A 21,811-nucleotide genomic window follows, 5' to 3' on the forward strand; every position below is an offset into this window, starting at 1 on the left:
GACTAGGAGCCCCTGTCCTGCACTCTCTCTGCCTTTCTGAGATTGTTCAGTGAATGGGCATGCTGGTGGCCAGTTTAACTAACCAATATTTAGGAAAGGGTATAATTCTAGGGACCCAGATGGTTTTGTCTTTGTTTTTTTAATTTCTGAAGTAAATGTGGGTAGGAGAGAATAAAAGAATAGTTTTTAAATATCCTAATAAGTTGCAGCCATGAAAAGAGTTTAAAGATATTGATGAATGACTTCAGTGAGAAAGTGACTACTTCTTGGAATGTTTACTATTTGCCTTTGCATTTCCCAAGTATGCCCTCCTCTTTGCTAATTTCTTCATTTCATATATGTAGAGCCGCATTTTGATTGAAGATCTGTTCTGAAGAACTTTGCTCTGGTCACTCATTGCAGTGGATAAATTCAAAGTTAGGAACCATTGAGCTGCTGGCACACTCGTGCTCTTTAAAGGAAAGTCAACACTATTTTGCTTATTTATGTCATATTGTAGTACTGAATGTTATCTTCCTATTCTGTAGTTTTTGTTTTCATTCACTTGCTTTTTCTGTTTGTGGCTTTTTTTTTCCTTTTCTTTCTTTTTAAAAAAATTTTAATTAAAATTTTTATTGGATATAGTTGATTTACAATGTTGTGTTAGTTTTCAGGTGTACAGCCAAGTGAGTCAGTTATGCATATACCTGTAAACCCTCTTTTTTAGATTCTTTTCCCATATAGGGCATTACTGAGTATTGAGTAGAATTCCCTGTGTTGGTAACTTTTTTTAACCACTTCTTCTTCCATTCTTTTATCATCCCTTCCCCGATCCTTAAAAACATCTATGTAATATTTCATAAAATATTTAATTTTTACCTTTGCCACCCAGGCCAACCCCCTTGTCTTCCTCCTGCTGCTCTTGGGAGCGTTGCTTTGGTATTGAGAGCTGTTAACGATTTTGCCTTTTTTTCAACTTTATTTGGAGTGAAAGCTGCATATAAATGGGTATGTTAGGGTTAGAGGTAAGGTGTAGGTTATTGTTATATACTGAAGTTCTTTTATGAATATTTCTTATACTCTATGTATTTTTAAAATCATTTATTCATAGTCAGTGCTCGTTTGAACTTACTGCTCTTTGGGGGCACATGTGTACTTTATTTTCAATTTTTGTGATAAACAGAGGCAGTGCAGTGTATAAAGAAGGGCATGGGCATTTGTTCAAATGCTAAGGTAGCTGCTTCCTAGTAGTGTGATTTCAGGCAAAGATATTCAACTTTTTGTGAGTCTCACTTTCATATCTATAAGTCTGTAAGAATTAGTGACATGTATAGTGTCTAGAGTCCAACTCTTTGCACCCCTCTGGGCTGTATAGTCCATTGAATTCTCGAGGCAAGAATACTGGAGTGGGTAGCCTTTCCCATCCCAGCAGATCTTCCCAACCCAGGGATCGAACCCAGGTCTCCTGCATTGCAGGCAGATTCTTTACCAGCTGAGTCACAAGGGAAGCCCAAGAATACTGGAGTGGGTAGCCTATCCCTTCTCCAGCAGATCTTCCCAACCCAGAAGTCGAACCAGAGTCTCCTGCATTGCAGGTGGATTCTTTACCAGCTGAGCTATCAGGGAAGCCGAGAAAGGTGCTCAGTAAATAGCAGGTATTATTAATTATTACTACCATAGAAAGGAAACATGATTCCCAGCCACTATATATATTTTTAGATTTTCTCTCCATTGTTTTATTTTTTTAAATTGTACTAAAATATACATGCTCTTGGGCTTCCCTGATGACTCAGATGGTAAAGAACCCACCTGCAATGTAGGAAACCCAGGTTCGATCCCTGGGTTGGGAAGATAAGATACCCTGGAGAAGGGAATGGTTACCCACTCTAGTATTCTTGCTGGAGAATTCCATGGACAGAGGAGCCTGGGGGGCTACAGTCTGTGGGGTTTCAGAGTTGGGCATGACTGAGCAACTAACACTTTCACACATAAGATTTACCATGCTAACCATTCTGAAATGTCCAGTTGCGTGGTGTGTTTGTATGAAGTCACTCAGTCACGTCCGACTCTTTGTGACCCCATGGACTGTAGCCTGCCAGGCTCCTCTGTTCATGGGATTTTTCAAGCAAATAGAATGAGTTTCCATTTCCTTCTCCACGGGATCATCCCATCCCAGGGATCGAACCCAGATCTGCATTGAAGGCAGATTCTTGACCACTGAACCACCTGGGAAACCAGTTGTGTGGTGTTAACTGCATTCACATTGTTGTGTGGCCACCACCACCATCCATCCCCAGAACTCCTTTCATCTTGACAACTGAAACCCCATGCCCAATAAACAGAAACTCCCCACTGTCCTTCCCTCAGCCCATGGGGAGCCAGCATCCTGTCTCCTGTCTATGAATGGGACTACCCTGAGTGTGTCCTGTAAGTGAAATCATGCAGCCTTTCTATTTTTGTGACTGGCTTATTATTTCACTGAGAAAAACGTTTTCTCAGGTTTTACTCATGTTATAGCCTGTGTCAAAGGGTCCTTTTTATGGCTGAGTAGTGCTCCGTTGGATGTCTGTGCCCCCTTTTGCTGTCCATTTACCCATCGGTAGACACTTGGTGCGTGTTCATGCTTTAGCTGTTGTGAGTCGTGTTGCTATAAGCGTGGGGGCAGGCATCTCTTCTAGACCCTCAGATCAGTTTCTGTGAGTATATGCCCAGAAGTGTGATTGCTAGGTAACATGGTAACTCTATTTCTAATTTTTTGAGAAACCTCCATACTGTTTTGCACATGGACTATAATATTTTACATTCCCACCAATAGGTCTTGAAGGCTTCAGTTTCTCTACATCCTTGCCAACAATTGTTATTTTCTGATTTTTGTTTTTGATAATAACCATCCTAATGGGTACGCAGTGGTACCTCATTTGGGTCTTCATTTCCATTTTCCAAATGAGCATCTTTTCATGTGCTATAGCCAATGCATTTTAAAAGTAATGAAAATTATTAAAATTAAGTGGCCAAAGAAGTATAGCCTTTAAGTTACATATTTCATTTAGGTCTGAATTCAAAGATGCTTTTATAACTCTGAAATTTCAAACAGTGTTATACTGAATCATAGTATGTTCAGATTCAGTTTGATTTAAGACAGTTTTTTTTTTTTTCCCCTTCATGGAAGACTGTGAAAGGCCTAGTAATAAACTTTATAACTATCAAAGACCAGCGATTTTTGTGAGTAACTTTATTCCTTCACCTTTCCTAACAAATGGCCTTAAGAATAATAATAGTTTTTGTTAAGAAATGGTATTTAATATGCATTAGAACTGAGAAGCATCTCTCGGTGCACAAACGTCGGCGTGTACCCCGCACACTCTCACAGGTGCGAAATGTTACTGTGGGTACTGTTTGGGATAAATCGGTTACTCTCTGTAGCAGGATGAGCCTTTAAGTTAAGATTAGGATTCGAATGTGTCGTGGTTTCTGCCCTGTAGACTCAGTCTCCTGTGCATCAGGGCTGCAGCAGCAGCACTTTGGTTGCAGTATATGTATATCCCTGTGGAGACATGTAACGATACTGACCTGTCCTGAGTTGACACCCATGGCCCCCTTATGCTTCTTTTAGTTCTATTTTATATTGTACTGACTTTTACTTTTTAAAAGTTTGCCAAGATACATGGATGCTTTTTAGAGATCCTGGTCAGGGGAGCCTGGTAGGCTCTTTTTTTAAACCTTTCACATTTTATTCACGAATATGTGTTCATTCTAACTCAAGCCTCATATCTCAGAGATGCAGACATCACTTGTCACTTCAGTGTTGTTTTAAAGAAGAAAAAGGGAACTAATCTTGCTACTGAGGACCTACTGTGTGCCAGCTGCCGTGCTAGGTGTTTTTTGTATTTGTAGTGTTGAAGATGTTTATAACATTCAAAGAACTTCTTCCATGTGTTATTTAATCCTCCTTGCATCGCTGTGGGGTGGGATATGTTAGGTCGCCCCCTTTTGTACATGACGGAACAAAGGCCCAGAAACGTTGAAATAGCTGCGTGGGGCCAGGCAGCCATCATCTGCGAAGACAGGTTTTCACTGATGCAAAGCCCCGACTTCATGTTAGAGAATCTAGTGTGCGTTGTTGGCTCTTAGCACGTCCTTGAAGAATGAAGATGAGAGATGCTCTGCTACAGTCTAATGACTTCGCAGAGTATTTGTAGATACCAACTATGAGTGCTTAAAATAGTGACAGGAAGATGCTTTTTCTTTTTGTAGAAGATAAAAAGATTTGATTGTCCATTCTGGTCCTTTAAAAAGTAAGCTGATTGTTTGTCAAACATAGCCAACTTGTCATTGTAAGTTCCCTAGGATCTTTTGTAAGTAAACTAGGAAGCCCTGTTTTCTTTCTTTCGACTGTAGAATGCAGTCACCATTTGTGAGGGCGGCCTGAGTTAAAGGAACCATGTCAGCAGCATTTTTATTTGCACTGTGTGATGTTGCTCCTGGTTGTCACGCTCTTTGTAAGATAAAATAACTGCTACTTGTTTTTATATAAGCTCTTAAAGATCTGTTTGTGTAAAGAACTTGACATTATCTTATAGGTTGGTTCAAGAGTACTGATTTGCTTTATGTAAGATTTTCTCTTTAAAAACAGTTTGTGTATTTAGGTGTTTATAGTTCTTCAGTAATTAAACATCTTTCTTTGAATTTTATATAAAGCTTGAACTTTCCTAGAATATTTTTCTTCAGTAATACAAGGGTGAACTAGAGTATAGGCTGTTATAATTACTGAATTTAAATTGAAAACAGACTTTAAGTCTGTTTACTGTTTAAAGACTTTAGTAAAGTCTCTTTAAAACATAGTATGTTTCAAGATGGTTTTTGTTGAATCTGAACACTGTCTGTGGCCATCTGGTTTATGACCCTGGGACTTTGTTGTATTTTTTTGGTCTGTGTCTTCGTTTTGAAATGAATTGGATGGAGGTTGGTACCAGTTACACAGGTTTCTAAAGCCATCTTAAAAACTGAGCACATGAGTTTACCCCTGCTGTGAAAGTGCAGGTGACCGAAGCAGTGGCATGCACTGTTGAATAGGCATCATGTGAAATAGCTGTTACACCTAATTCTGAGCGTCTGTCTGCCTCTTTCCATATGATACAATTAATTCTATGCAAGGTACTGAAGACAGAATAAATTATTCATGATTTTCTCTGTTCTATGGGTGGTGCTGATTGAGGCCAAAGAAAACTTTAAAAATGTTTACAACCTAGTGTCAAACTCATAGCCCGCAGGACTACATAGGCCTTCACTGCAGTGATGGGTTATTTAGACCAGTTACAACACGCTGCTTTTGACTGGCCTTGACTTTGAATTATAATAACAGAAAGCTTGGGCATTTTCTTTGTTCCTAATATTTGAAGAATTAATTTTTCTGTTCTTCAAATTATAAATATAATGTTTTATTTCACTAAGACATAGCTTGAAATATTTGAAGTAGTAAGTGTATATAACATATTGTAGAAAAAAACATTGTTTTTGCTGGAATAGCAAAAGATGACATAATAAATTTTTGCACTAAAGGAATATAAGAGTTATACAGTGGTTTCTATTTGTAGAATATGGTAAATTGATTAATTTTAAATGTATATTTTAGGATTTTACATATTTTCATATATACGTCCATATGATTTATATTCAGTTATTTAAACCCTGATTCAGTCACTCTGATAGAAATTGATTTAAATGTAGTGAAAGTGAAAGCCAGGTCCCTGATGGTACCATGTTTAAGTTTTAAGTGGCTTTTGACAGTCATGTCATTCATTATTTTAAAGCCTTAGGTTTCTCATTAGGAAGCATATAAGATATCAACTGAGATAAATGCTTATGATTTTCAAACTAAAGGAGAATTTTTTCTGTCACCTCTAAAAAATCTTTTAAAGATGATTTAATGCAAATGAAACTTGGAGTTTATTTGCTGGGTCCAAGTAAATTAGCTTTTTAAAATTTACAGTTTTTAAAAAAATACTGGAACTTATTTCCTAAACATACAAAAAAACTTTTCAAATAATCTTTTGAATATAGAGCTAAAAGTGAATTACCTGTTTCATTCATTTTTATTTTTTCTTGATTTAAGTAGTAGTATTTGGTAATCATTCTTTTAAAAAACTAGGGAAAGGTGTGTAACACTAATGGATTGTAATTAGTAAGCTTGGGTATGGGAGGAGTCGTTGAAAGTCATACCATTTTAGAGTACGTAAATTAATGGCACAGTAACTTTTTCAGAAGTACATTTGCGTTTATTGATTCTTCCTTACAGAATGTGACAGTGATGATAACCTGGGTATAAAAAGTGCTTCAGTGGGAGAAGAATTCAGATCCGCAGAAGGTAACCTAATGGAGTTAACCCTTCACCTACTTGATTCTATGTTTTTTAACTTCCTCCTCTCTTTCTTCATCCCCCTCCTCCCACTGTGTTTTGTTCTGTGTTTTAAAGCTGTTGTTTCATTTAAAGGATAGTTTGCGTTTCCTTGTGTAAGGTGATTTAGGGGCCAGGATGAGTGCGGTTTTGCCGGAGCCCGTCCGCACTCTGTGTAAGTGTGGGCTGTGCTGTCGCTTTCTCACCCCAAGAACAGTAGTTGTGACACAGATGGTATAGATCCTGCCCCATCCCGCAGCCAGACCTAAAATAATTATTTTTTGACCCTTTGCAGAAAAAGGTTGCTGTCCTGGGGCCAAGAAAGGATTTTGGTTTCCTAATTTTTATTTAAATAGTATTAAATTAAAAATACTAAAAGTTATGCAGTGGAACTACGAAAGCAAGCACTTATATCTGGATATTACAAGATTTTTTTCTATAAATTAGTTATGTTTCCCTTCATAGGTTTAAGAGAACTTTTTATATTACTTCACATCAAATCATTTACCAACTGCCGCTGTTTGGTTGTGATGTAAGTCCCAGCTTTTACTGTGGTTTTTCCATAACAAATTGTGCTTTTTAATAATCCTGGGCAGGAAATGAAACAACAGGATTTTGGAACATAAGCTTACTGAAAGTTGAAACTCTCATATTGGCATCTTTGACATTCAGGAACAATAGTAGGAGTCCTTTTTTCTTTTAATTTTTTGACCACGCCACACAGCATGTGGGATCTTAGTTCCTCCACCAGGGATAGAACGTATGCCCTCTGCAGTGGAAGCGTGGAGTCTTAGCCACTGGACGCCCAGGGAATTGCCGCAGTAGGAGTCTCAATATACGTTCCAACGTGGTGTTTGTTGGTGGAGATTTGAGAGTGGAAATGTATACTCAGGGAAGGCGACGTGGCAAAAGAGGCGCACAGAACGGCCTGCTGCTGCACTCCGTGCCCTGGCGCTGCTCTAGAGTGCAGTGGGTCTGACTGGGAGCACAGATTGAGTCTGGCAGAGGAATTGGTTCTATTCAGTGCAGATTCTATTCAGAGAAGACTGATCTTTCTCATGTTCAAAATTCATTAGTTAAACAAAATTGGCAGTAAGTCAGTGACTTAATTGGAAGCAAGTTTTCTGACCAGCTTGTTTTCCCAACATGGTCTTGCGAGGTCTGGCTCGGTGCTAAGCAGCCACGTAATGACAGGTTAAACAGATGAAAGAACGTTTGTGAGTTTTAAACAGAAACTGCCAGCTAAGTTGTTGGTGAAGTCCACGAAAAGAGAAATACCACTGAGCACCTAAGTACTTCAGACTTCGCAGTCTTCACTTACTACCCATGACTAATCCCATGGAAAATGCCAAACAAAAGTATAGCTTTTAAATAACCACACTTGAGAAACATCCACAGTCCTGTGGGCTCCTAGCTAACCCAGGAAATCTGAGATCTGTATCACTGAATATGTATCAGAATTTCTAGCATTTTGTATCTATGTTATACATTTTATGGCTGGGAGATTTTGATAGTTTTTACATTTTTATCACTTTTTAGTTTGGAAAAAGTATTACTTGGAAAGTTATACTTGGAAAGTATTTACTTGGATTCAAGTGAAGATACTTTAAACTTTTAATTAATTGTCCTATGAAGCAGAGATATAATGCTCTAATTCCAAGAAAAATCAAAGTGGTGTCGTGGATGTTTTCATTTCCTGCTTCATGTGAAATGAGTATGAGAAGCACAGTGTCCACTTGTAAGTTACTGAGCCGCGGCCTCCTCTGTACTTGCCTCCGATACCTTCCTTTCCCTTCCTTCTCACCCAGCAAGAACCAGCTCAAATACCCTCTTAGGTTGGATGGCCACATTGTAGACAGTTTTGTGTGATCGCTGCCTCTTAGATCTTCCATCGGTAGAGAAAGCTAACCGCTCCCATCTCTAGACTTCCTCTGGGTTTAAACATTTTTGTGTTTGTATTTCTCATGTCCACCAGACTGTGAGCCAGTCAAGGAGTAGGATCCTGTTTTATTTATCTTTATTTCAATAACACCTAGCACAGGGTTTAAGCACTAAATGATTGTTGAAAAAATAAACTTCTAACAAACAAGTTAGGGCTGCTAGGACCCAGCTCCCTATAACTGGATAAAGGAAATTAAGACAGAAACCATTTGGCTGGAGAGTATTGGGTGATTGAGTTGACCCTGCACCATGGAAGCAAAGAGATGGTTCTAGTCCAAACCTCATAGCAAAACTCAGAGTTTAAAACTTCTCAGATCTCTTCTCATTCCTTCTCTTCTCAACACAGCATTTTAAAAGCCTGACAAATGGGTGGTAAAAAGCAGGGTCAGTTTGCTTGTGACTTTTTGCCCTGGGGAAAGGCAGTTTCTTTTGTGGCCTCCTCCCTCCTCTCCCCCCACTGTGATTATCTCAATCTTTGTTATTTTCTGTAGACCTATCGAGAGTCTTTACCCAAGCCCATTATAAAGATCCTGGTTAGTCTCAGCTTTGCTCTCTATGAGGATATAATATTGTCCAAGTCCCTTAACTTCACTGTGTGTCAGCTTCCTCAGTTTTAAAAACAGAAATACTAGTATACCTGCCTTACTGGAGTAGCCTGGCACATGGTAAGCAGTACGTGTATAGGTTGCTGCTGCTTGTGGGAATCTTAGTTCCCCAAACAGGGATCAAACCCGCACCTTTAGTAGTGAAAGCATGGAACCAGGGAATTCCCCATAATGGTGATTATTATCATTATTCACTGTTTACCTGCACCTAAGATCTGCTCTGAAGTATACACGTTCAATAGAGATATTCTGACCCAAATCCCTGGAAAAGAAGTAAGACAGCATTATGTGGGTTGCTGCTAATGTAAAACCATCTTTCTGTAAATGTCAGCAGTTTGCCTAAGAGTTCCTTCAACTAATAGCAGTTGTCATACAATTATAACAAATAGTAAAACTATAACATAAACAGTCAAACAGTATAACTCTGTGAAAGTGAAAGTGTGGTCAGTCGTGTCTGACTCTTTGTGATCCCATGGACTGTCGCCTACCAGGTTCCTCAGTCCATGGGGTTTTCCAGGCAACAGTACTGGATTGGGCTGCCATTTCCTTCTCCAGGGGATCTTCCCGACCCAGGGCTCGAACCCAGGTCTCCCGAATTGTAGACAGACGCTTTACCGCCTGAGCCACCAGGGAAGCCCTCTGTGGCCAGTTTAAAGAATGAGAAAGAAGAGACTGCTGTGTTCAGTTTTTACTTGAATTGTGTATGAAACAAACGTAACACATTTAAAATTGCTGTTAATTTTAACAACCTATAAGAGTTAGAATATTTCCCCTATTTTTCATAAAAACTTAGTTTTCCAAACATTTAGTAATTTGCTTTCAGATTCATAGCCTCCAAATGAGTGGAGCATGATTTAGTATAGGCCTTCTAACTCCTGTTGCTGAGTTCTTTCTTAGTCATATTACCTCTCTTTCAAAGAGAATGAAATAAAGGCAGAGAGAAAAGAGAATAAGGGAAATACAGACTTAGCCATAACAGAGAAAAACGAGGACATATTTGCTGTAAGTGTTCTGTATTTCTCCATGTAGCTTTGAATCACTGTCTAAATTTCTTATCATTTCAACCTGAAGGATTCCCTTAGCGTCTCTTGGAGGGCAGATTTGCTAGTAACAGATTGCTTTAGTTTTTGTCTGGGAAGGTCTTCATTACTTCTCTGTTCTTTCTAGATATAGAATTCTTACTTGACAGATTTTTGTTTGTTTTCTCTTATAGCGTTTTAAATATGTTCTCTCACTGTCTTCTGGCCTCCCTGATTTTTATGAGAAATAAGCTGTTCATCTTATTAAAAACGGCTTACACATGATGAGTTGCTATTCTCTTGTTGCTTCTGTTGACTTTGGCTTTTGACAGTGTAACTATAACATGTCTTCAACATGAATCTCTTTGAGTTTCTCCTGTTGGAGTTTGTTGGGCTTCTTAGATGTGTAGATTCATATTTTTTATCAAATTTGGAACATTTAAAAATCTGTTGATTCTTTTTTCTGTCTGCTTAATTTTGTTAAACTCCTGTAACAAATTTTTTCATTTTAGTTGTACTTTTCAGCTCCAGAATTTCTATTTGGTGGCCTTTCATAATATCCACCTCTTTATGATATTCTCATTTTATTCATACATTGTTTTCCTAATTTCCTTTACTGTTTTGGTCATGGTTTACTCTAGGTCTTAGAACATAAGACAGTTGGTTTAAAGTCTTTGTTTAGTAAATTCAATATCTAAGTGTCCTCAGGGACAGTTTAATTCAATTTTTTTCACTTTGTGTACTTTACTGTTTCTTTGTATTATTTGTGTTTTTGATGAAAATTGGATGTGCAAATATTATAATGTAGTACTTTGGAAATCAGATTCTCTGTCTTCCCCTTGGTGTGCTGTTTGTGATTGTCGAAGGCTGTAGTTGTCCATGTGCTTAGTTCCAGATTATTTTTGCAAAAACTGTATTCCTTGTTATGTTTGGTCATTGAAGTCTCTGTTCCTTTAGCTTGTTTTCAACTATTGTTTTGACAGAGATTTCCTTGAATACCAGGAGCAAACAGCAATCTCTCCTAAGCTTCAGCTATGTGCTAGCACCTTCAACATGTAGCCAGCTGTGCACTGAGCCTGGTGGCACAGTGGTAAAGAATCTGTCTGCACTGCAGGAGCCACAGGAGACTCAGGTTCTATCCCCAGGTCGGGAAGATCCCCTGGTGGAGGAAATGGCAACTCCCTCCAGTATTCTTGCCTGGGAAATCCTATGGATGGAGGAGTCTGGCGGGCCAAAGAGTCCAACATAGCTGAAGTGACTTAGCACGCAAGCGTGCACTGAGCCTGCAGACCAGCCAGTGGTGAAGGCTCAGTGTCTTCTCGGGCATATGCTGAGCATGCATCCTGTACTGGCTATGTGCCTGGTTTCTGAACTCTCCAGGACACAGAGGCGCTTTTGAATGCCCTAATTTCCCAGGGAAATTCTCTTCATGGCTTTTCCTCCCAGATATCAGGTGTTCTATTGTATGCTCACCCGTCATCTTTTACCCCAGGCCATGGGCTTTTTGTCTGCCTCACAGTGTTTCTGAGCCATGCAGACTGCTTTTCTGCTCGGTGTGGGGCCTGAGCTTGGTAAAATAGATGATGCCTTCAGATACAGGACAGAGCAAAAGCAGTAAGTTGTGACTTCTGCTCTGCTCTGCCTGGAGCCAGAGATGAGGGTCCCACACCAGGAGTATGGGCTGCTGCAGGGAGGGATAGGGAGGTGGTGGGGAAAGGGCAAGTGAAGATACCACTAGGCTTTCCTGCTGTGTTTTTTTAAAAATTATTTTATTTATTTTTGGCTGCACTGGGTCTCTGTTGCTTTTGTGTGGGCTTTCTCGAGTTGCAGTGAGCAGGGCCTGCTCTTCATTGCTGTGTACGGGCTTCTCGTTGCGCTGGCTTCTCTTGCTGTGGAGTACAGGCCCAGTGGTTGTGATGCGTGGGCTTAGTTGCTCTGAGGCAGGTGGAATCTTCCTAGATCAGGGATGGAACCGTGTCCCCTGCATTGGCAGGTAGATTCCTATCCACTTCACCACCAGGGCAGTCCCTGTACTGGTGTTTGGGTGATCTTTGTCTTGATTCAGTGTTTGCTTCGTTGCTGTGACCCTTTGAGGATTTTCCAAACTTTTGAGAAAGTTGTTTCTGCCCAGCAGTTTAGGCGTGTATTTCAGTGTTTTATGTGGGAGGACGGGTGTTTGGAGCTACCTGTTCCACTAATTTGTTGAATATTCACTCTAGGACCTATTCTTTTTCTTCATGTCAGTTTTGGAGAATAATGTTTTGCAAGAAATGTGTCCATTTTACCTTGATTGTCAAATGTACCAGTGTAAAGTTGTTCATAGTAGTATTCCTTTATTATATATTTTTTATTTCTTTAGGATCGCTGATGATATCATCTCATTTTTCCCCTAATATTGGTAATTTTTGTTTTCCTCTTCACTGACTTGAAGTTTATCTGTTTATTTGGTCATTTCAGAGAGTGAACTGTTTTTAGTTAATTCCTCTCCTTTTGGTCTGCTCTCCATTTCATTGATTTCTGCTCTTTATTATTTCCTTCCTTCTACTTTGAGCTTAAATTTTGTCATCTTTTATAGCTTTTTAATGTGACACTTAGACTGTTGGTTGAATTTTTTTTCTTGTTTTTTAAATGTAAACATTTAAAGAGGTTTATTTCCCTCTAAGCCAGGATAAGCAAGCTTTAAGCTTTTTCTGTAAAATATTAGATAGTAAGTATTTTAGGCTTTGTAGTTCCTGTGGTCTCTGTTAGTTACTCCGCTCTGCTATTATAGCATGAAAGCAGCCATTCTCAATACATAAACAGGAGTGTGAAGTATACATGAAATTTACAAAAGTTACTCGTGGACTGGATTTGGCCCACAGACTGTAGTTTGTCAGCTTTCTACTTTTTACTGTGTTCCACAACCTAGACAGCATATTAAAAAGCAAAGACATTACTTTGCCAACAAAGGTCCATTTAGTTAAAGCTATGGTTTTTCCAGTAGTCATGGATGGATGTGAGAGTTGGACTATAAAGAAAGCTGAGTGTCAAAAGAATAGATGCTTTTGAACTGCAGTGTTGAAGACTCTTGAGAGTCTGTTGGACTGCAAGGAGATCAAACCAGTCCATCCTAAAAGAAATCAGTCCTGAATATTCATTGGAAGGACTGATGGTGAAGCTGAAGCTCCAATACTTTGGCCACCTGATGGGAAGAACTGACTCACTGGAAAAGACCCTAATGCTGGGAAAGATTGAAGGCAGGAGGAGCAGGGGACAACAGAGGATGAGAAGGTTGCATGGCATCACCAACTCGATGGACATGCGTTTGAGTAAACTCCAGGAGTTGGTGATGGACAGGGAAGCCTGGCGTGCTGCAGTCCATGGGGTCACAAAGAGTTGGATACGACTGAGTGACTGAACTGTGTTCCACAAATTTTCATATTTTTGCTATCAGTTTGAAATATTTTCTAATTTTCCTTATATTGTCTCCTTTGATCTATTGACTCTTTAGATATATTGTTGAATTCACAAATATTACTATTTGAACGTCTTATTATTTCTAATATAATTTTGTTGTGGTAAGAGAATATACTGTGTAAAACTTAAAACTTTTGATTTTTATTGAGACTGCATGGCTCAACCTGTGGTCTATCTTGATGAATATTCTGTATGCACTTGAAAAGAATTATTTCTGTGTTTTTGAGTAAAGGACTTTATCAATGTCAGTTAGGTCAAGGTGGTTGATAATACCAGATCTTCATCCTCAGTGATTTTTTTTATCTAGTTACCCTATCAGTCACCACAGTAGTAACAGGGAGCTGCTTCATCAAGGATTGCAGATTCATTTTTTCTCTTTAGTTCTGTCAGTTTGTATTTCGTGTTTTGCAGTTCTGGTTTTAATTGCATACACATTTCTGATGTGTCTTCCTAATGAACTGATCTGTTTAGCATTATGATACTATGAACTGTTCTTTATCTCTGGTAATATCTTTTATCATAAAATTTTTTTGTCTGATATTAATACAGCTACTCAAGCTTTCTTATGCTTAATATTTACACAGTGTATATTTTTCCATCCTTTTACTTTCAGTCTATTTATATCTTTATTTTGAAACTACATCTCTAAATTTGATTCTAAATTTGAAACTATGTCTCTAAGTTTGATCTTACTTTTTGATTTACTCTGACAATCTGTCCAGTTTTTTATGGTTGCTCTAAAGGTTATGATATATATATTTTTGCTTTTGTTATAAACACTATAAGAAAATATTACTTTTTGCTCTAAACATTACTTTGAGTTTTAAAGGAAGAAAAGAAGAAATATAGAGTTTTTAATATTTATCCACATAGTTACCATTTCAATTGACCTTTCATTCTTTCCAGTAGATTACAGTTTCTATCTGATGTCCTTTTTCTTCAGCCTAAAGAATTTCCTGTCCTATTTTATATTAATGTAATGCAGTTTTGCTAGTGTTGAATATTCTGTTTCACTTATGAAAGTATCTTTATTTTCCCTTTAATTTTGAAGTATTTTTTCTCTGGCTTTAGAATTCTGGTTAACTAGTGTTTTTTTCTTCAGCACTTTGGAGCTCGAACTCCGTTTCCTTGTCTTGTGGCCGGCCTCCTTTGTTTGTCATAACAAATGACCATAATTTCTATTATTGCTCCCCTATATGCAGATATGTCATTTTTCCCTCTACTGCTATTAATATTTCCTCCTTGTCCTTGAATCTTAGCAGTTTTTGATAATGTCCCTAGATGTAGCTGTCTTTGTATCCTGCCTGGAGTTTTCTTAGCTTCATGTTCTCTCTAAGTTTGTAAGTTTCCCCCAATTATTTCTTCACAATTTTCTGTCCCACTTTCTGTCTCCTTTTCTTTTGGAACTCCAGTTATGCATGATAGATGGTTTAGATTTATCCACAGGTTTGTCATTTTCTTCCAGTATTTTTTCTCTCTTTTCTTCATATTTGATCACTTCTATTGTCCAGTCTTCAAGTTTATTGTTCAACCTTCTGCCACCTCCGGTGTTAAGCTGACTTAGTAAATTTTCAGTTTCAAACATGTGTTTTCTCATGTGTTGTAGTTTCTGCTTAGTTTTCTTTTTAATAGTTTTTATTTCTCTGTTGAGATTTCTTATCCATTCAACCTTATGTCCTTGAAAATAGTTTTAACTTTTCTTAAAATCTCTTTTCTTCTAATCCCAATAGCTTGATTATCTTGCAGGGCAGTTTCTTTTGACTGCTCTTCCTCTTGACCATGCGTCTCATTTCTTCTTTCTTTGCAAGTCACGTGATTTTTGATGTATGCTGGATGTTTGTGATTTGTAAATTATAGATTCTCAGAATTCTGTTAACTTCCTCTGAGGAATTTTTTTTTTCTTGTAGGTAGTTAACTTGCTGGACTCGGACACCAAACTCTCTCTCCGCCACAAGCAGCAGTCGCTTGCTTCTTTAAGCTTTCCGACTGCTGTTGCTCAACGAGAATCTTGGTTCCTCTCTCGTGTATGCAGAGTTCAGAAGTCAGCCAAGGATTTGTAGATTCGGAGGATCCTCTTCTCTTGCTGTCTCATTTCTGCTGGGATCTCTTTCTGCTGTTCCTACCCTCCTGCCGCCAGCTCCCCTTCGCACCCTCTGTCATCTGTCTGATTCAGTTTGCGTCTAGTTTCACGGGGATGTAGGCAAATGAGAAACAAAGCGTAAAGCTGCATATTTAGCCCTGTGTAATTCATTTATTTCAATAATTAACTTCTGTCCTGTTTCTACCTGATTTTTGTTGTTCTTTAGTGCCTTAAAATAGTTTATAATTGTTATCTAGGGGAGAACTAATCCAGTATAAGCTGCTGCTGCTGCTGAGTCGCTTCCGTCGTGTCCGACTCTGTGCAACCCCATAGACGGCAGCCCACCAGGCTCCCCCATCCCTGGGATTCTCCAGGCAGGAACACTGGAGTGGGTTGCCATTTCTTCTCCAGTGCATGAAAGTGAAAAGTGAAAGTGAAGTCGCTCAGTCGTGTCCCACTCTTAGCGACCCCATAGACGGCAGCCAACCAGGCTCCTCCGTCCATGGGATTTTCCAGGCAGGAGTCCTAGAGTGGGGCGCCATCGCCTTCTCCCCAATATAAGCTACTCTGCTGTTACTGGAAGTGGAACCATTTAGTTGCTTTCGTTTTTATCCATTTTAACTGGCAAGTTTAATTCCCGTAAGTTCACTGTAGATACTGTTTCTGTATTTATTTCTGCTATTTCATTCTTAGCTTCCTCTTTTTGTTTTTTCAAGTTGGTGTATATGCTGTGTATTTGTTCCTGTTCTTTCTGTGGTTACCTTGGCATTTTATCACATTTTTTATATGTAACTTAAAGACTTAAGTGTATGTACATATTGTCTGCCTCCATGAAACAATAAAAGGACTCTGGAACACTTCAACTCTGATCCTTTTCCCCAACTTATATGCTGGTCCTCCAGATTTTTGGTTCTCTCTGTGCGTATATGTGTATATAATACACACAGATATTGTACAAAACATCTCACAAAACAGGTGACCATCTTTCAGATTGAAAAAGAGCATTACCAGTGGATTGATTTCCTGGGGCTGCTCACCTAAGTACTACAAACTAGGTGGCTTAAAACAAAACACGTGTACACCCGTGGCAGATTCATGTTGATGTATGGCAAAACCAATACAGTATTGTAAAGTAAAAAAAAAAGAAAACACACACCACAACAATAGAAATTGTCTCACAGTTGTTGAGTTCACCCATCCAAGGTCAAGCTGTCGGTAGGGCCGTGGTCCCGCTCCCAGATTCTGGTTGTTAATGTCAACTGTAGGTGAAGGAAAGTTGCATGGCTCAAGGTAGCCTGGAGTTAAAACCTCCCCTCCAGGTCCCACCATTCTATGGAAAACAAAGTACTCTATCACCAGAAGAAAAAATGGACATTAGGTTGATTACTCCCAGCTCCCAGCCCGTGCAGCCTCTGGCCGATCTCCAAAATTCCTTGCCCCAGCTGTTTAAGAGATAATTACTCCGAACAACCCTGGAGAAGAACAGGCCCCCTTAAGACAGTAGATTTCCACATACAATGTATACTTACTCTTTTCTTGGGTTAGTGCAGCAGCCCACTAATCTGACTGCTCCCCCTTCTCGCCTCATTAAAGGGGATCTGTTCCTGTAAAGTGCTGGTCTGGGTCTTTCTGAACCTTGCCTTCTCTAACTCCCTTACCCAACAGTAGGCATTCCTTGGCTTGTAGACGTATCTGTCTGTCTCTGCGTCCATCATCACGAGGCCATCTTCTACCTGTGTGTCCATCTTCACGTGGCATTTTCTTCCAGTAAGGACGTCAGTCATACCGAATTAGGGCTCACCCTAGTGACCTCAACTTGGTCACACCCACAAAGACCCTGTTTCCAAATTAGGTCATATTGACACATACCAGGGTAAGAACATATATTGAGGGGGACACAATTCAGCCCACAGTGGTCAGTTCCCTAGAAGCATCCCCCTCACTTAATTTCAGTTAATCAGAACACAAATAGCCGCATACAGTCAGTGTGCACCGTATTGAACAGCAGAGTCATGATCTATATTACTGATATTATGGGTCTGAATGCCTTTAGTTAACATTGTTTTACAGATTCATCTGATTGTTAGCATGTAGCTTTGGTTTGTTCATTTCCAGTACCTGTATGATAATTTTACACATAGTTCATGTATCACTTACAGACATTTGGTTGGCTGTTGGAAATAATTCCCACATTTCTAGGAATATATACTGAGGTGCTGACATTCAGCTCTAGTAGATTATGGCAAGGTTTTTTACAAAAGTGGTTCCATTGTTTCTTTCATTCCAGCAGTGAATGTGAGCTCCTATTGATCTACATTTTCACTAATCACTGAATTACTGGTCTTTTTAATTTTACCTAGTGATAGGCATTTTTTTGTGGTTTGAATTTCCATTTTCCTGATGATTAATGTTTATTTGACCTTTTGACATCTTTTGCCAGTGCCTTTGTAGATTTCTTGACAGGTTTGACCAGCTTTTTACTGATTTTTCTGGGTTGAAAATCTTTCTAGGTATAAGATCTGTGTATTGCAGATATTTTCTCTTTATGTCTTGTCTTTTCACACTCTCACTTTTGATGGATCAAAGTAATTTTATACATCCCGAAGCACCATTCTTTTCCGCAGTGTGTTTTGAGCGCCGCTCCCCGTCTCTGCCTGCACTAAGGTGCTGCGCGTATTCCCGTGTCCTTTGTTGCCTTGCTGTTCCACCTTTGCTCTTATGCAGAAAATACACAGTGAATCTGAAATGTATTTTTTGTATATTCCATAAGGTAGGGGTAAATTTATTTTTTTTCCATATGGCCTACCAGTTGTCCCTCCATCATGTATTTAAAACCCCACCTTGCCCCACCATTCTGCAAGGCTGCCTGTGTCATCGATCAGGTTTTCATAGAGCTGTCTGTGCTGCCTCTTTGGTCTGTTCACCAGTTCTTGGACTGGTTTGTTGTAGTTGAGTCACTAAGTCGTGTCCAACTCATTGGTACCCGACCCAATGGACTGAGATTTCCCAGGCAAGAATGCTGGAGCGGGTTGCCATTTCCTTCTTAAGGGGATCTTCCCGACCCAGGGATCGAACCCACATTCCCTGCATTGGCAGTCGGATTCTTTAGTGCTCAGTCACCAGGGAAGCCCTCTTGCACTGGTACCACATTCTTAATTACTAAAACTTTGTAATAAGTTTTCATAAAAACAAATCTTGTCACCTTTTTCTTCTTTGCTTGCTAAGAGCATCTTGGCTTTTCTGTACATTTCTTCATCCCTTTGAATTCATCTTAGGGCAATGCACTGACCAAGACTCTAGCTTTAACACAGTGTAGAGTAGCTTGTAGTGTTCTAAACTCCTAATGAGGTAACACTAGTGCCCCAGCTTATAGGAAGAGGTGGCTGCATATTCGAGGAATTATTGTGCTTGTGAACTCAGTAGATTGCGGGAGACCGTGGACTGGACAGGATTAGATAAATCTGGTGTGAGAAGCTAGTGGAGGCCAAGAAACTGACACCTGATTACCCTCTTGGGTTTTTAGCGTCATTCTCAGGAAATAGAGAAAAAGACCAGTGAACCCAAGAATGTCTGTCTTGTTCACTGTTGTATTTTGTGCCTGATATACCGTGGGCATTCAATAAATTTCAGTGAGTACATATGTATATATAATAAATGCTTCTCAGAGGATATTAAATAGCCTTGAATTTGACTGTTTGTCTTAGATACTAGAAAAGTTAAAACTAAAATTTTAATAGCTTTTGAGGTTTTGCCATTTTGTGATTTTGCCTTTCTCTTTCCACTGGTAAGTTTTACATGTATTAACTCAGATCTTTTCGGAAATAGATACTCTTTTTTCCCCTGTTACGTCTGGTGATTTCCTGTCAGTCATTCTAGAAGTTTGTTGTCTTTCTCTGTCCCTAAATGGAAGTAACTAATAAGTTTCTTATCATATTTAGCTCAGATATATTATAATTCAGTTTAAGATCGTATCCAGATCATATCTCATATTTCAAAATAGTCAAGTTTTATGATGAAGAAACTGCCAAGTTATCTTCAGTTTCTTCAAGTTGTATTTACTTTTCTTCCTGAAAATACAGATGTAGTTGATGAGACTTACATTAAGTACATTTTTATCAGTTTTCTGCCCTAAATGTTAAAATTCTCTTTTTTAATGCAGATGTGGAATTAGAAGAAGCTATTAGAAGAAGTCTTGAGGAAATGTAACTAAAGGTATTACCACACAACATCAAGTGGCCTTGAAGAGACTCAGGATGATGAATTCTTGAGTTTGTTTCCTAAAGGAGACCACAAATCTACTAGTACAAATGTATTTGAAAACACACAGTTTTTGCTTTTGTATGTTCAAACTCTGATATTGCTTTGTGTTTTTGTGCCATTTGCAAAAATGTACAGAGGAACAGAATATATGTTAATGCAAATACAAATCATATATTCTAATATTGGTATCATGTTTCCCAGGTAACCTTGAATTCATGTACTTAGGTTAAAAGGATTTTAAAAAAAGAAATAAAGAAGCCCTTGACTATTGTTTATATGTTTCCCAAATAGAATTGGTTCTTTAATTTTATTTGTACTGTACAGATGATTCTAGTTTATTTTTTTAAGAGTGAAAATGAATATAAATAAAGCTATCATAGCTCATTTTTTCTGTAAATTTTACTTCTCATGTGGCACCAATATATATAATCTTTGAGGTCTTTTTATGATTATTGGAAGAGAGTAATGGAAACTGATTGTGAAAACAGATGAAAAATTTTATCACCAATGTTCTTTGTGGTTTTCACTCAGATGTATAGTCCTGCTTTAATTAGAGGTGTACATTGCTGGAATGAAAAAGAAAACTAACCTAATTTCTTTGAAAGTAGTAAAAAGAAACTTTTTCCATTCTTTTTACCTACTTTGACTTTCATATGACTTGTATTATTTACTGTTTAAAGGGAATGATGTAAAAGTATTTGCATAGAATTAGGCATACTTTTAATATTAGTCCTTTTATATATATATATATTTGTGTAAACATAGTATTCTTTAGAAAATAATGTTGAAATTCTACTCAGGCGTAATCTTCCTTAACCCTTTAAAATTTTTATTTCATATGGAAGTATCTTCATGTTATTCATTAAAATATCAATGTCCTACAATTGGTATTACATATTTAATTTTTAAATGTTGAAGCCCCATGATGAATAATAAAAAATATTATGTAACTAGAAGACTAAGAAGGGGCTTGCCATACAGTCTTTGTGAATATACTTCATGTTATTTGACCAGAAATGTCATCCCTAAAAATTTTGAGTAGTAATTATTTACCAAACTTAAAATTTTCTATAGATACAAATTTTTCTTTAAGACAAAAAAAAATCATAGCTAGAACTTTGGTCTTTCTCTGCAACTAGATAATTTAGTGTTAAATAGTATGACTTGTTTATTATTATTATATAGTCTTTTCAGTCCACATTGGAAACCCCAGTTTGTGTTCTTTCTTTCTTAAGCTGTCAGTTCTGTCCTCCCTGCTTGCTTTTTAAGTAGACGTCATAGCTTGAGAATGTCGTAGTCATTTTTCCAAAGTGAGCACACTGTACTGTTAATTTGTTAGAGCAGTTTAAGGTTTTGGGAGGTGGTTACAGAGCTGAACCTTAAAGACGTCTGGGGAACCTGCTCAGCAGTGGGAGCTGAACGGGTGTCCAGGAGACGGCTGTGCTGGAGGCGCCCGCCACGCGGGGGCGCTGTGTTGCTGTGACACACGGATGTGTATGGTCCAGAGTGACACAGTGGGGAAGGGGTAGTCATCATGATCCTTAAAATAAGGTCCTTGGGTTGCTTAATGTTTTAATAATTGTTACTGATTGTATTTCTACTTATTACAAAATTAAAAATCATTTTTCAGTTCAGTCGCTCAGTCGTGTCCGACTCTTTGAAACCCCATGAATCGCAGCATGCGAGGCCTCCCTGTCCATCGCCAACTCCTGGAGTTCACTCAAACTCAGGTCCATCGAATCGGTGATGCCATCCAGCCATCTCATCCTCTGTTGCCCCCTTTTCCTCCTGTCCCCAATCGCTCCCAGCATCAGAGTCTTTTCCAGTGAGTCAACTCTTCGCATGAGATGGCCAAAGTATTGGAGTTTCAGCTTTAGCAGCATTCCTTCCAAGGAACACCCAGGGCTGATCTCCTTTAGAATGGACTGGTTGGATCTCCTTACAGTCCAAGGGACTCTCAGGAGTCTTCTCCAACACCATAGTTTAAAAGCATCAATTCTTCCGCGCTCAGCCTTCTTCACAGTCCAACTCTCACATCCATACATGACTACTGGAAAAACCATAGCCTTGACTAGAT

General features: G+C 38.6%; 1 protein-coding gene across 3 annotated transcripts in view; it reads left to right on the forward strand.

Moving 5' to 3' along the window:
* The window catches only part of ZNF451 (zinc finger protein 451), a 97,128-nt gene extending 75,760 nt beyond the window's left edge, over positions 1–21,368 (forward strand). Inside the window, exons 14-15 of one of the 3 annotated variants that reach the window (XM_018038936.1) lie at positions 6,275–6,343; positions 19,634–21,368. In XM_018038936.1, the coding sequence (XP_017894425.1) occupies positions 6,275–6,343; positions 19,634–19,680 (116 nt within the window). In that variant the 3' untranslated portion in view covers positions 19,681–21,368. Of the gene's footprint in view, positions 1–6,274; positions 6,344–15,301; positions 15,785–19,633 lie in introns of those variants that run through there. The other 2 variants (XM_018038937.1, XM_018038938.1) reach the window with 2 other exon arrangements.

This window comes from Capra hircus, chromosome 23 (genome assembly GCF_001704415.2).
Source record: "Capra hircus breed San Clemente chromosome 23, ASM170441v1, whole genome shotgun sequence".
In the NCBI taxonomy this organism is placed as follows: domain Eukaryota; kingdom Metazoa; phylum Chordata; class Mammalia; order Artiodactyla; family Bovidae; genus Capra; species Capra hircus.